Raw genomic sequence first — 14,395 nt, forward strand, 5'->3', positions numbered from 1 at the left:
GGTGAAATTTACATAACATCAAGTGAACCACTTTAAAGTGAACCATTAAGGGTACTTAGGGGGCTCAGTCAGTTGAGTGTCCAACTCTTGATTTTGGCTCAGGTCATGATCTCACAGTTCATGAGTTCGAGCTCCACATCAGGTTCCATGATGACAGTGCAGAGCTTGCTTGGGATTCTCTCTCCTTGTCTCTCTGCCCTTCTCCTGCTCTCATTCTCTCTCAAAATAAATAAATAAACTTAAAAAAAAATTAAGTGAACAATTAGTATTTTCACTATGTTGTGCAACCACCAACTTTATCCAGTTCCAAAACATTTCATCCCCCCCCAGAAGAAAATTCTGTACCCATTAAGCAGTTCCTCCCTCTTTCCCCTCCCCCACAGCCCTCTGGAAACCACCAATCTGCTTCCCATCTCTATGGATTCACCTATTCTGGATATTTCATATAAATGGAATCATATACCTTTTGTATTTGTCTTCTTTCAGTTAGCATAATATTTTCTTTTTTTTTTTATTTTTGAGAGTGAGAAAGAGTGTGAGCAGGGGAGGGGCAGAGAGAGAGGCAGACACAGAATCAGAAGCAGGCTCCAGGTTATGGTTTTCGGCACAAAGCCCGATGCAGGGCTCAAACCCACGAACCATGAGATCATGCCCAGAGCCAAAGTCAGAAGCTTAACCAACTGAGCCACCCAGGCACCCCTGCTTAGTGTAATGCTTTCAGGGTTCGTCTATGCTGTAGCTTGTCTCAGAGCTTCATTCTTTTTCATGGTTGAAAAATATTCCATTTGCTAGATGTACCACCTTTTGTTTATGCATCAGTTGATGGACATGTGGGTTGTCTCCACCCTTGGGCTGTTGTGAACTGCTGTGAATATTGGTGTACAAGTCTCTTGAGTTCCTGTTCTCAATTATTTGGGGTTATAGACCTACAAGTGGAAATGCTGGGTTATGTGGTATTTCTGTGTCCGATTCTTTGAGGAAGTGCCAAACTGGTTTCCACAGAAGCTGCACCATTTTACATCCCTACCAGCAGTGCACAGGGCTCCAACTCTCCACATCCTCACCAATGCTTGCTCAAGTCCTCTTTAAATTACGTTTATGGCCAACCCAGTGGGTGTAAAGTGTTTCTTCGTATCTTTAAGGTTAGAAAACCCTTCAGTTATTTAAAAATACTTCAGGGGTGCCTGGGTGGCTCAGTTGGTGAAGTTTCCAACTTCGGCTCAGGTCATGATCTCGAGGTATGTGAGTTTGAGCCCCGCATCGGGCTCTGTGCTGATAGCCTGGAGCCTGCTTCAGAGTCTGTGTCTCCCTCTCTCTGTCCCTCCCCTGCTCACACTCTGTCTCTCTCTCTCTCTCTCTCTCTCAAAAATAAACATTAAAAAAATTAAAAAATAAAATTAAAATGCTGCAGAATACCGTAGAAATGGAATACAACACATTTGCAGGCTGTATCTAACACATGGACCCTATTTTATCTTATTTTTTAAAGTTTATATACTTATTTTTAGAGAGAGAGAGCACACAAGTGGGGAAAGGGCAGAGAGAGAGAGGAAGAGAGAGAGAATCCCAAGCACTGCACTGGTGGTACAGAGCCCATTAGAGGGCTTGAATTCATGAGCCACAAGATTATGACCTAAGCTGAAGTCAGACCCTTAAGTGACTGAGCCATCCAGGCACCCCAATGGACCCTACTTGATAACGTCTGGTTTAAACAATCTGACACTTAGCTTTGGGAAATTACATGGCTGCTTGACCTGCCTTGGCCATTGCTAGTAGCCAAATGACCTCTAATGGCTGATTACTCCTGCTACTCCCAGGTCTATACCAGTTGGGACATGGACCAGCTCCTGGCAGAAATCCAGAAGGCCCAGAGCCTCCTGAGCCACATCCAAGCCTTGCGCAACAGGACCCCCAATGAGGAGCTAACGGGCATGATGAAGGAGGTAGGTGGTGTAGGTGAAGATTTTGGAACTGGCCTCACTCCATTCTCCTTTCTCACCCGTCTCCCTGAGGGCATGGCTGCCAAGGCCCCCATGTGCTAAAGAAAAACAAGGCAAAGCCGTGCCCTCTGCTGTACATGACACCCCTGAGCCGGGTGGGCCTTCCACTGTGCTAGAAGGATCCTGATGGATTTTCTAGCTGAAAAATTGATTTCAGAGAAAGGCCAGCAGGCCCCTGCCACCCTTCCCGTCTATCACTGTCCCCTCCCTTCACCCCAGTTTGGAGAAGGACAGAAACCTCAGCCACACTGAGTGGGCCATCTTGAAGACAGTCTTTAGCACCCAGCACTTCATTCAGGGTAAACGTCCCTGCCTGGTGACTTCACTAATGTAACATCAGTAAAGTAACGCAGCCAGCTCATGGACACAGCACCATAAAAGGTATGAGCTGCTGAGGGGCGCCTGGCTACCTCAGTCAGAGGAGCGTGCGACTCTTGATCTCAGGGTTATGAGATCGGGCCCCATGTTGGGTGTAGAGATTACTTAAATAAATAAAACTTAAAAAAAAAAAAAAGCAATGAGCTGTTTAGACTGTGCAGAAACTTAACTGTGAACAGAAGGCACGGAGAATGCATTTATCGCTTCACCAAATGAACATGTGGCTGTGTCATAGAAGACATCTTGGCCTGGTTGGACACAATGGAAGAAACACAGCACCTAGAAACTGGAACCTTACATTTTAGCTCCAGCTTTTCTATTTAGTCTCTATAAATCATAACAGCTATTTGTATTATAATTAGAATAACTCTCTACAGAGTGCCCATTCTAAGATAGGCACCATGCTTAATTCTTTAAATGTCTTATCTTATTTTAAAAACAACAGTCTGCTGCAGATGTATTATTATCCCCATTTTACTGATGAGGAAACTGAACTTACAAGGCTAAATAATTTGCCTCAGACCCGAGAGATTAGAGACAGATCAAGTTTGAATTAAACCCAGGTCTGTCTGACACCACAACCTTTCCAGGAGTTTCCCAAAATGCAATACATGCATTACTTACGGTTTGCAAGGTACATGGTTTAATTTTTCTAATATGTATTTAAAACAAGCTCATTATTGTTGTAATACATCTTCTTTCTAAAATTATTTAGGTACAAAAAGGGAATTAATTTTTTAAATGAAATCCAATTAATAATTTAAAGGCTTTAATATTACATATTTGATTTATTTCATTCTTTAAAAAGATTTTTTAATGTTTATTTTATTTTTGAGAGAGAGAGAGAGCATGCACATGTGTGATCTGGGGAGGGGCAGAGAGAGAGAGAGAGACAGAGGATCCAAAGTGGGCTCTGCACTGACAGCCGATGCGGGGTTTGAACCCACAGAACCATCACAGAACCGTGAGATCATAACCTGAGCCGAAGTCAGACACTTAACCAACTGAGCCACTCAGGCACCCAAAAGAGTTAGTTTTTAAAAATAATCTCTAGGGGCTCCTGGGTGGCTCAGTCGGTTAAGCATCCGACTTGGGCTCAGGTCATGATCTCACAGTTTGTGGGTTCGAGCCCTGCATCGGGCTCTGTGCTGACAGCTCGGAGCCTGGAGCCTGCTTCTGATTCTGTGTCTTCCTCTCTCTGCCCCTCCCCTGTTCACGCTCATTAAAACAAACAAACAAATAAATAAATAAATAAATAAATTTAAAATAATCTCTCCACCCAGTGTAGGGCTCCAACTCACAACTCCAACATCAAGAGTCACATGCTCTACTGACTAAGCCACCCAGGTGCCCCCATGGTTGATTTATTTTTTAAAAAATTCTAGAGGCACCTGGCTACCTCAGTCAGTGGAGCTTGCCACTCTTGATCTCGGGGTTGTGAGTTTGAGCCCCACATTAGGTGTAGAGATTACTTTAAAATAAATTTTTTTCTTTAATTCTAAACAGGACAGTGGTACTCAGATACAGCAAAATTCATGAAGGCAGTGCTCAAGTGTCCAAAGTTTGGGAATTGCTGTTCTGTGTCTTATTTATACATGAGTTATGACTTAATATCTCAGAACCTCAGGTTTTCAGTTTGTAAATGTGGGTAAGGGGAAGCTAGGCTAGATCAGGGCTCCTGAAATGATCTGGTGTAGGAGTTACTTTTTACTTCTTCAAAGCCTTGTGTTAGGAGCCCACAGAAGGGCCATCTGTCATCTTGAAGTCCAAGGTGCCGATCTTGATGGTAAGGGTGGGGAAGGGGCCAAGAGGATGGACAAATCAAAGAGGAAGCAAATTGCTGGGGACATCTTCTTACTCTGGAAATTCTAGCAATCTCCAGAGAAGGGGGTGGGGATCGTGGGAGGGGAAGGCAGAACTGCCTTAATTTGCCAGGTAATATTTTCCGATGCTCCACTTAGGGGAATGGGGTGGGTCAGGGAGACTAGGGATTCCAAGCTCTAAAATGTGATTTTGTAATGAGGCCTTTTAAATTTAATTTAGATTTCCACAGAGATTGCAAAAGGGCCACTCACAGGTCTCTTGCCTAAACCTCCAAAGCATGAGGGTCCCCTCACAATTGAGTTCCCAAACTTGGAGAAGACTTCTGCAGAATGGCTAAAGATCAATGGCCTAAAAGGTAAGTCCCCAATGAGGGCAGAACCCAGGACTCAGGTGACTAACTAAAGTCATGAATCCTCTGGGGCTCCAAGGGTTGTATCTCACACCCCACTATTTATTTTTACAGCCAGAAAACTAAGCCTTTATCAGGTTCTGGCACCCAATGCATTCTCTCCCGTGGAGGAATTTGTGCCTATTCTCCAGAAAACAGTATCTTCATCTATCTATGAGGTAACTCAGAGTCAGAGTTCTCTCCAGTCTTCTGCAGGGGGGCGCTTTTGTGACATTTCCCTTCTTAAATGTTTAAGAAATAAGAGTAATAAGTCAGATCACAGGGAGTAGGGGTCTAAAGGTCTGGAGTAGGTTGTAAGCTTTCCACCCAGGACTGTAGAACTCTCATCAGATCTATCCCAACTGCTATTTTGCAAAGATTTGAAAAATGCACTTGGGAGATGGGATAAGAGGGAGCAAGTCAGGTACTATAGTTACCTCCTCCTTGAAGGTTTTCCTCCGTGCACTCAGAACACACTCACTTTCCTTGTATCCTCACTGTACCTGGTACAGCTTCTGCTCCAGCTCTTATAATGTATCAATACGTGTACTTGTTATGTGTCTAAACCCCCAATGGTATATGAGCCTTTAAAAGAACAAACTCTTGAGGTGCCTGGGTGGCTCATTCAGCTGAGAGTCTGACTTCAGCTCAGGTCATGATCTCATGAGTTCGAGCCCCACATTGGGCTCTGTGCTGACAGCTCAGAGCCTGGAGCCTGCTTCAGATTCTGTGTCTCCCTCTCTCTCTGCCCCTCCCCCACTTGTGTTCTCTTTCTCTCTCTCAAAAATAAATAATACAAAAAAAAACATTAACCAAAAGAACAAACTCTGTTCTCCAACCCTGTATCCCCATTATCTAGTACAACTAAGCAGTCAATGAATATTTCCCAGATGGCTAACTGGGTGGAAGGAAGGATAGAAAAAAGAAATAAAAGAAGAATGAATGGATGGATAGAAAGAAATGGTGATGATGAATGAATAGATAAAAGGATGGATGGATGTTTGGTTGGTTGGTTGGTTGGATGAATGGATGGATGGGTGATGGGTGGATGGATGGATGGATGGGTGATGGGTGGATGGATGGATGGATGGATGGAAATGTAAACTTCCATATGGAAGTATGGAAGGGGAAAAGTAGAAGGATGAATGACAGAATTAAAAAAGGTGAAAGGATTAAAGTACAATGAAAGGATGGAGAAATGGAAGGACGGAATAATAGGTAAAGAGAAACATCATTGAAAAGATGGAAGAATGAGAGGGAAGTGGGATAGATAATTGTAGCAATGGATTAATGAATGACCGGGTGGATGGATATCTTGGCAGAGGATGAAAAATTAGACAACTTGGCAGAGGACGAAAAATTAGATTTTTGAAGGGTCCATGAAGGTCTATCTGGGTTTCTAAGCCTATGAGCCCATGGCCAGTATGTTTCAAGGTCTCCAACTATCCTATTACAAAACTTCCAGCCATATCTTGTAATCAAGACCCTGCTGTTTGTAAGAGCCTCCCCAGAAGGGAGCCTGGCTAGCTGTCAGGCATGGTGCATTCAGGGACCACTGTCCTGAAGGACTTCTGTCACCAGCTCCAGGCATGGCAACGACTAGGGAGGCATAACCCACCCCCAGATGTGCTCAAAGCCCACTTCCCTCTTATGCATCTGATTTGGAGAGCCCAGCACCCAAATTAACTTACAGTCATTCCCCACATATGCTCTGTTCACCTCCTGCCCATCCTGGCAACACCTGAATGCAGAAGGCAATGGTACAATTTGAATGGCATGACGGGACAGTGAAGAATGTTCATGTGGACCCGCCCTTCCTCTATGAGTACCAGGTTAGTAATGGGTCCAATAGGTCAGAATATGTGGTATGAGAAGAGAGAATGTGAGGAAGGCACCATGGAATGTGGAGACCCAAAACCATTGGCTGAACTCCCTCTTATAAACAGAAACTGTTCTCTGCCTCCAGGCACTGCTGGAGCTTTCTACACTTGTTTCCCAGGGAGGAACCTGTCAAACAAAAGTCTCTAATCTTTTGGGGCAATATCTACTTCCTCTCCCGTCTGAGGCAATGAAATATTTGAACTTCCTGGTCTTGTGGCAGACTCATCAATGATTTAGTGGAATGTTTATACTGCCTGGATACCCATGACCTTGACACCTCATTCCCAGAAGCCAACCTTCCCCACACAGACCCTTTAACCAGCCATCCTTTGATCTGTCACTCACTCTGTGGCCTGTGGGTTTACAGAAACAGCTCAGCAGAGCTATGCGGATGTATGAGAGGCGGATCGAGTGGCTCTCCTTGGCCAGCAGAAGAATCTGGGGCACCGTCTGTGAAAAAAGGTACCTTCCCTCAAAGTAGTGTTCTTCTCCTTTGTGAGTCTGGTGTGTGACATACACACTCATCCAGCTCATGAATTCCCTGTTGGTAGCATCAGAAACCACTACTTAGATAAGGATCAACAATCACTCAGCAGAATCCTTGGAGGAAAAAGTCACCACTACCATCATCAATATCAATAATTGTGTATCATCGTTGTGTTTACTTAGGATTCTTTCAGTTAAAAAGCCACAGAAACTAAATGCAAATTGGCTTAAGCAAAACAGGGAAGTCTGGTTAAGGTAACTGAAAATTCTAAAATAGATTTGATTGCTGTCTTCAGGTATGGCTCCATCCAGGGGTTCACCTGTGTCAGGAATCTTTCTCTGTCTCTCGGCTCTACTTCCTTCCCTTTTGGCTTTGTTTTCAGGCAGGCTTTTCCCATCCAGGTAGCAGGATAGCCACCTGAAACTCCTGACTTGCTTTCTACCAGTTTAGCACTCCCAGGCTTGGAGTAGGGGTCCATCGATGGGCTATTCAACTCTGGCCTGGGAGGTATGATGTTCTAATTGCCAAAAGTCAAATGCCCACCCTTCAAGCTTAGGGTGGTTCTGTTTCACCCAATTCAAATGGCCTGAAAGAGGCAGAGGAGTTTTCCAAAGGAAAATCAAGATGCTGTCGTGACAGGAGGTAATAGATTCTGCATGGGGAGAAACAGTTGGCAACCATGATAGCCATCCTTACCGTTCCCTACCTTATTGGATGCATTCCCACTTACAAAGTACTATACTATTCAATCATTTAATTCTCAAAACTAACCTATGAGAAGTCTTATAAATAGTTCCTAGTTAAATATATGAAGGATCAGAGAGGTTTTGTGACTTGCCTAAGTCACACAGGAAGTGGAACTCTGACTCTAAATCCAGAGGATTTGCTTCTGCTATCCATAATTGCTGTCTCAAAATGAGAGTAGAGGGTGGAGTTGGGAATTGATTTGAGGTCATGAAAGAAGACCAGATGGGGCTAAGGATCTTAAAACAGAGAAAGGTCACAAAAAGATGCATTTATTTCCCCAGAGGCTCAGATACACCTAATTCCCCATCTAATTTGCTTACCTTGTTTCTGTTTCCCCTACGGAGACCCCAATCTAGAATAATATTGAATGCTAGGGCTTTAAAGCAGGGAAATGCCTGCTTTCCAGGCATCCCCTGCCCTTTAAACCATCTCCACCCTGATGTGACTTTACTCCATGATGGGAGCCCCTGGGAGAGAAGCTTCCACGATCCCCTTAGTCTACTGTTGTAAACCCACTCCTATTGACCTCACACCATGGAAAAGATTTTGGCCAGCTGTAAGTTTGGCATGTAGAATTCCCCTGGAAAAAACTTTAAATAGTAAAATGGAACAAAATAAACATTATCTGAGAGATTCGGTTCTCTTCTTAAAGCTTGTGTTTCTTTTTAGGGTGGTTATACTGCTGGATATCTCTGTGACCAATTCCATGTACATTATTCATATCCAGCACTCCCTGCGGCTTCTGCTGGAGGAGCAGTTGTCCAACAAGGACTGCTTCAACCTCATCGCGTAGGCTCCTAGGTCCCGATGGGGGGCTGGGGGCAGGGGGTGCGGGTGCTCTGTGCCACTGCTGGGCTGAGGTTCCCGGCAGGTGGCTGGATGACAGATGTTACCAGCACCCAGCATCCTAGGATGGCCATCAGCTTATCTGATTTGAATCATCTTGTTTGCGGTACTGAATAATTAAATGGTTGCAGGACAGTCCCACTGGGGCGAAGGTGTAAGTGGCCCCAAAACACACAGCTTGATCAGCCAAGATAAAGTAACTCAGCCCATTGCCCCATTTGGATTCTGAGCTGATAAACATGAAAGAGAAAAAGAAGGGCCCCGGGCATGCCCCAGTCTCGGTACATGTCTAGCAAGACCTAATATGCCAAACGTTTAGGATTCCAATCCCAAATGTTAATTATATAGACTTATATATATAACTATATATGTTTAAATTATGTGTAACTATATAATATATAATTCTATATATTTAAATGATATATATAAATAATTTGATATATACTTTAAAATATCAATATTATATATAAAATAGACATATTTTAAAACATATTTATTTATTTTAAGAGAGAGAAAGAGTAAGCAGGGGAGGGGCAGAGAGACAGAGAGAAGGAGAGAGGGAGAATTCCAAACAGACTCCATGCTGTCAGCACAGAGCTCAATGCAGGACTCGATCTCACGAACCATGACCTCAGGGCCACGACCTGAGCCAAGATCAAGAGTCAGATGCTTTAACCTAGTAAGCCACCCAGGTGCCCTTAAAATATATATTTAAAAAAAATTTTTTTAAGTTTTTTTAATGTTTATTTATTTTTGAGAGAGACAGAGACAGAATGCAAGTGGGTTAGGGGCAGAGAGAGGGAGAAACAGAATCCGAAGCAGGCTCCAGGCTCTGAGCCATCAGCACAGAGCCCGATGTGGGGCTCGAACCCACAGAGCTGTGAGATCATGACCTGAGCCAAAGCCAGGCGCTCAACCTACTGAGCCACCCAGGCGCCCCGAAAAACATTTTTTTTTAACATTTGTTCAATTTTGAGAGACAGAGCATGAGCAAAGGAGGGGCAGAGAGAGAGGAAGACACAGAATCCGAAGCAGGCTCCAGGCTCTGAGCTGTCGGCCCAGAGCCCAGCTCAGGGTTCGAACTCATAAACTGTGAAATCATGACCTGAGCCAAAGTTAGATGCTCAACCGACTGAGCAACCCAGGTGCCCCCATATATATTTTAAAAATTATATACAACTGGGGTGCCTGGCTGATTCAGTCAGTGGAGCATACAACTCTTGATCTTGGGGTTGTGGGTTTGAGCCTCACATTGAATGTAGAGATTACTTAAAAATAAAATCTTAAAGAAAATTATATGTAACTATATATAACTTAAATTATATGCAGTTATATATATAGTTATATAAATTAACTATATGTATGTATAGTTATATGTATAATTTAAATTATATATATAATTTAAATTATAACTATACATATATTTAAATTATGTATTATATATAGTCACATCTAATTTATATATATAGCTATATATAATTCAAATATATATATAGTTTTATATATTTATTTTAATGGCATACCTTTTTCACTAATTAGGGGACAAAGAAAAGGAACCCACTTGAACTATACATTTTTGTATCACTTCATATCAAATAGGGAGTATTTTTTTTTAATGTTTATTAAATTTGAGAGAGAGAGAGAGCGTGAACAGGGAAGGGGTGAGAGAGAGAGAGAGAGAGAGAGAGAGAGAGAGAGAGACAGAATCCAAAGCAGGCTCCGGGCACCAAGCTGTCAGTGAAGAGCCTGATGCGGGGCTCAAACTCAGGAACTGTAAGATCATGACCTGAGCCGAGATCAGATGCTTAACTGACTGAGCCACCCAGGTGCCTCTCAAATAGAGAGTATTCTAAATCAATTAAGACAGCGGTTAATATTATATATTATTCTGTACCAGAGCCTAATCTTTTTCTAATAAATGTTACAGAAAAAAATGCTTAGAGATACATATTAGGCAATGTTTTCATTAATTTACCCATCCATTCATTCAACAAACTTTTATTGAAAGCCTGCTCTGTGCCAATCACTACACTCAGCATTGGGGATACAGAAGTGCATACACATAATACCTGTTCTCAAGGAACTTGGGGTCTAGTAGAGGGAGACAGGCATGTTAAGAAATAAGTGTTATTAACTGTTTTCTACAGAAATACGTAGAAGCAGGATCAGACCATCCTGCCTGAGCAGAGTGAGGTCAGAAAATATTCACAGAGGAAGTGACCCTTTTGCCAAGTCTTACCAAGTGAGCAGGTGTTTACCTAGCACATTTGAATGATGGGGGCAGTGGGGAGGAAAGGCATTTTTGGCAAAGGGAACAACATGAGGCATACAGGTGTTGGAACTGTGGAACGTTGTATATTGTGTTGGAACGGAGACTATGGAAATTTGGGAGGCCATCAGGGAGTTCAGTAGGTTACAGGGTGAGAAAGAGAGATTGTACATGACAGAATAAAACAGATGATGGAGAATTTATACATAGAGGATGTGCTCAGGAGCTTTTGTACTACAGGACATATAGGCATTAAAGGATTTTAAGCAAGGTCATAAGATGAGCGGATCTTGAATGCTCAAGTCACAGTGTGAAGGACGCATTAAAGGGATGGAGGCCATTTGGACCGCTCCAGTGGTCTGCACTAGTGTGGAGTAGACTTGAACTGTTGGCCATGGTGATGGAGGAAGGGATGTGTGTGAGAGCCATTGCAGAGTTAGAATCCGCAAAGCGTCGTTACCATGTGGCTATAGGGGGTGAGAGAACAGTGAAGAGAGGATAGCCCAGATGGAGCAGATCTTGGAAGTAGAAGATGGTTTTAACCATGTAGAGTTAGAGATTTCCAAGAGGAGATGTCCTTGTAGGGGTTCCATTGAGGAGGTCTAGCCAGGAAGCACAGGTCTGCAAGCCATCAGTATTCTGGTTATGTGGTTCCACACACGAAAGTGCATGAATTGCACCTGTGGAGATGTGAAGGCGAGAGAGGACAACCAAAGACAGAACTGATGAGGCACTGACATTTGGAGGGAACCACCAGAGAAACACAGGAGAGGAGCAGCAGAGAGGTAGGAGGAAAACGAGGAGAGAGTAGCATTGAGAAGCGAGGTCTCAGAAAGAAACAGAGTTTGATCCTGCAGAAGAAAAGCAGGAAGGGGAAGAATGAAGGAATCTACTGAATTTGACAGTAAAGCTCACTGGTAACAAAACAATGAGATACAGGATTTTGGAATTCAGTTTGGCAACTGAATATTTAAAAGGTTTAAAATAATAACAGTGCCCAGTGCTGGTGATGATGCAGTAAGAAGGGCACTCTTGGAAACTGTCAGTAGAAGTGTAATTTGGTATAGCCCTTGTATTAAATTTTTAAGTATATATTCTTCATTCCTTCAATTAAACCTTTATATATTATCTGAAGGGAATACAAAGCCAAGTGTACAGAGATAACCATGCTGGGTTGTTCAGTACAGAGTCTAACACGGATAAACCTGGAAACAAACTGCATGACCCTTGGAAAAATTGGTAAAACAATCCTGACAGTGCAACTATTCAAAAGAATGAGGGAGAGTTACATGTGTGCATTTAGAAAAATGTCCTCCGTAAGTCCCAACGAAAGGGAACAGGTAGATTACAAATAGTGTGTACTGTATAATTCCATTTCTGTAAATATATATTTACCTCTTCTGTGGTTTTTTTTTTAAAGTATAGTTGACACACAATGTTAGTTAGTTTCAGGGGTACAACTCAGTGATTTGACAAGTTTTACACATTTATTTTTTAAATTTAGTTTAAAGATTTTATTTATTTATAAGTAATCTCTACACCCATCATGGGGCTCGAACTTACAACTGAGATCAAGAGTCGCATGCTCTGCAGACTGAACCAGCCAGGCACACCTGTGCTTTTTTTTTTTTAATCTGAAAGAATATAGAGTAAAAAGTTAACAATTTTTTTCTGAGGAATAAAATTGGACAAATTTTCACTCTCTGGATGTTGTTAAAATTTTTATCCAGTTGTAATAGAGGATTTATTACCAACTACAATACATATTTTCATGAGGGGGAAGAAGGTCATTGGTTTTATTTTAAGTTTTATTTATTTTGAGAGAGAGAAAGAGAAAGTGTGCAAGGGGCGGTGTGTGTGAGACAGAGAATTTGAGAGAGAGAATCTGAAGCAGGCTCTGCACTGTCGGCGTGCTGAAGAGGCAGTGCTCCATCTCAGGATGGTGAGATCATGACCAAAGTCATTGTTAATATTTGCCAGAGAACCTACCAGAAGCTTAACTACAGTGGGTTGAGGAGTAAGGAGATGCTGGGACATTGTTTTTCCAGGGAGCTCGTCCATACATACAAAAGAGAAGTAGCTAATTGAGAGTCCCTGGTAGAAAGAGGAAGTTATTTTTGAGAATGGACAGGCTTGGGGTGCGTGGGTGGCTCAGTTGGTTAAGTGTGTCTGATTCGTGGTTTCAGCTCAGGTCATGATCTCATGGTTCATGGGTTCCAGCCCTGCATCAGGTTCTGTGCTGACAGTGCAGAGCCTGCCTGGGATTCTCTCTCTCTCTCAAAATAAAGAAATAAACTTAAAAAAAAAAAAAAAGAATAGGCTTGAGCATTCACAGAGACAAGGGGGAAGAGTGGAATAGAGAAGAGGAAGGAGTTTGAGGGGGAGGGAGACGTCTGTGGGCAGCAGGTCTCAGAAGATCAGGTAGAAGACTTAATCTTGAGCTAGAAAAGGGATTGCCTTTGAGAAAGGCAACCCAGTCCTCTTCTCAAGGATTTAAATTCTGCCTCATGGGAAAATGAGATGATGCATTTTTTTTTTTCTTAATTCAAAACTATCGTGCAGACAGAGTGAAAAAAGTGAGTTATGGGGCTGAATCAGTGCTAGGGGGATTTAAAAAGGGGGAAATGACTCTCTCCTTTGGGGCTGGGGAGTTCACCCAGAGAAGGGAGCTGGTATCAGAAAGGAACCCTGGCCATAGCTGGTCCTGGCTCTGTGTCTCCACTGAGAGCCCCTCAGCTCTGCTCATACCGGGAACGTACTGTGACACCTCAGGACCAGCAAGGAAATCTTGCGGCTGGCCCAGGCCAGGGACATCCTAGCATTTTTCGGTGTAGTCAGAATTTTGCTCCCCAAAAAGACCTGGGAGCCCAAAGACCTGGGGTGTAGAGTGGCCAGATCTCCTGCTTAAGAACACACCCTCTTTCCTTCCCCGCCAAGGTTTGGAAGCACAATAGAAAGCTGGAGGCCAGAGATGGTTGCCGTGAACCACGAAAACTTGCAGAGCGCCTGGCGGTAGGTGACTGTCAGAGGCCCCTGCTGTGTCTCAGGGCGGCCTCTGCGGTGCTGTTTTCTCTGTCCCCCTCTCCACCAGAATCCCTGACCTCCCTCCAGGGCCTCACAGCCAGCCTCCCTCAGCAAGGCCCTCCTTGCCTCCTAGTTGGGCCCTGACTCTGCAGTGTCACGGCAGCAGGAACGTCCTCAGCGCTCTGCGGAAGGCTGTGGAAGTGGATTTCAAGGACAAAGACGGTCACCAATCTCAGGGCATCTACCTCTTCACGGGTGGCATCCCTGACCAGGACGTGGTGGGTAGGCCTCGTCCTGGGCATCCTTTCTGACCCCACATCTTCCCCTAGGTGGACGCCTAGCGACGGGTTTCCCCAGAATGATTTTCCAAACGAGATTTTATTTATGTATTTATTTATTTATTTTTAATTTTTTTAAAGTTTATTTATTTTTTATTTATTTATTTTACTTTTTAAAGTTTATTATTTTAAACATTTTAAGTTTATTTATATTTTGAGAGAGAGAGAGAGCAGGGAAGGGGCAGAGAGAGAGAGGGAGAGAGAGAATCCCAA

General features: G+C 43.2%; 1 protein-coding gene across 1 annotated transcript in view; it reads left to right on the plus strand.

Moving 5' to 3' along the window:
* The window catches only part of VWA3A (von Willebrand factor A domain containing 3A), a 60,861-nt gene that overhangs the window by 27,158 nt on the left and 19,308 nt on the right, over positions 1-14,395 (plus strand). The window contains 8 exon segments of the mRNA XM_030300248.1: positions 1,818-1,943; positions 4,422-4,557; positions 4,666-4,769; positions 6,342-6,422; positions 6,839-6,933; positions 8,375-8,494; positions 13,758-13,832; positions 13,978-14,122. Coding sequence (XP_030156108.1) covers positions 1,818-1,943; positions 4,422-4,557; positions 4,666-4,769; positions 6,342-6,422; positions 6,839-6,933; positions 8,375-8,494; positions 13,758-13,832; positions 13,978-14,122 — 882 coding nt within the window.

The sequence above is a fragment of the Lynx canadensis genome, chromosome E3, assembly GCF_007474595.2.
Source record: "Lynx canadensis isolate LIC74 chromosome E3, mLynCan4.pri.v2, whole genome shotgun sequence".
Taxonomy (NCBI): Eukaryota; Metazoa; Chordata; class Mammalia; order Carnivora; family Felidae; genus Lynx; species Lynx canadensis.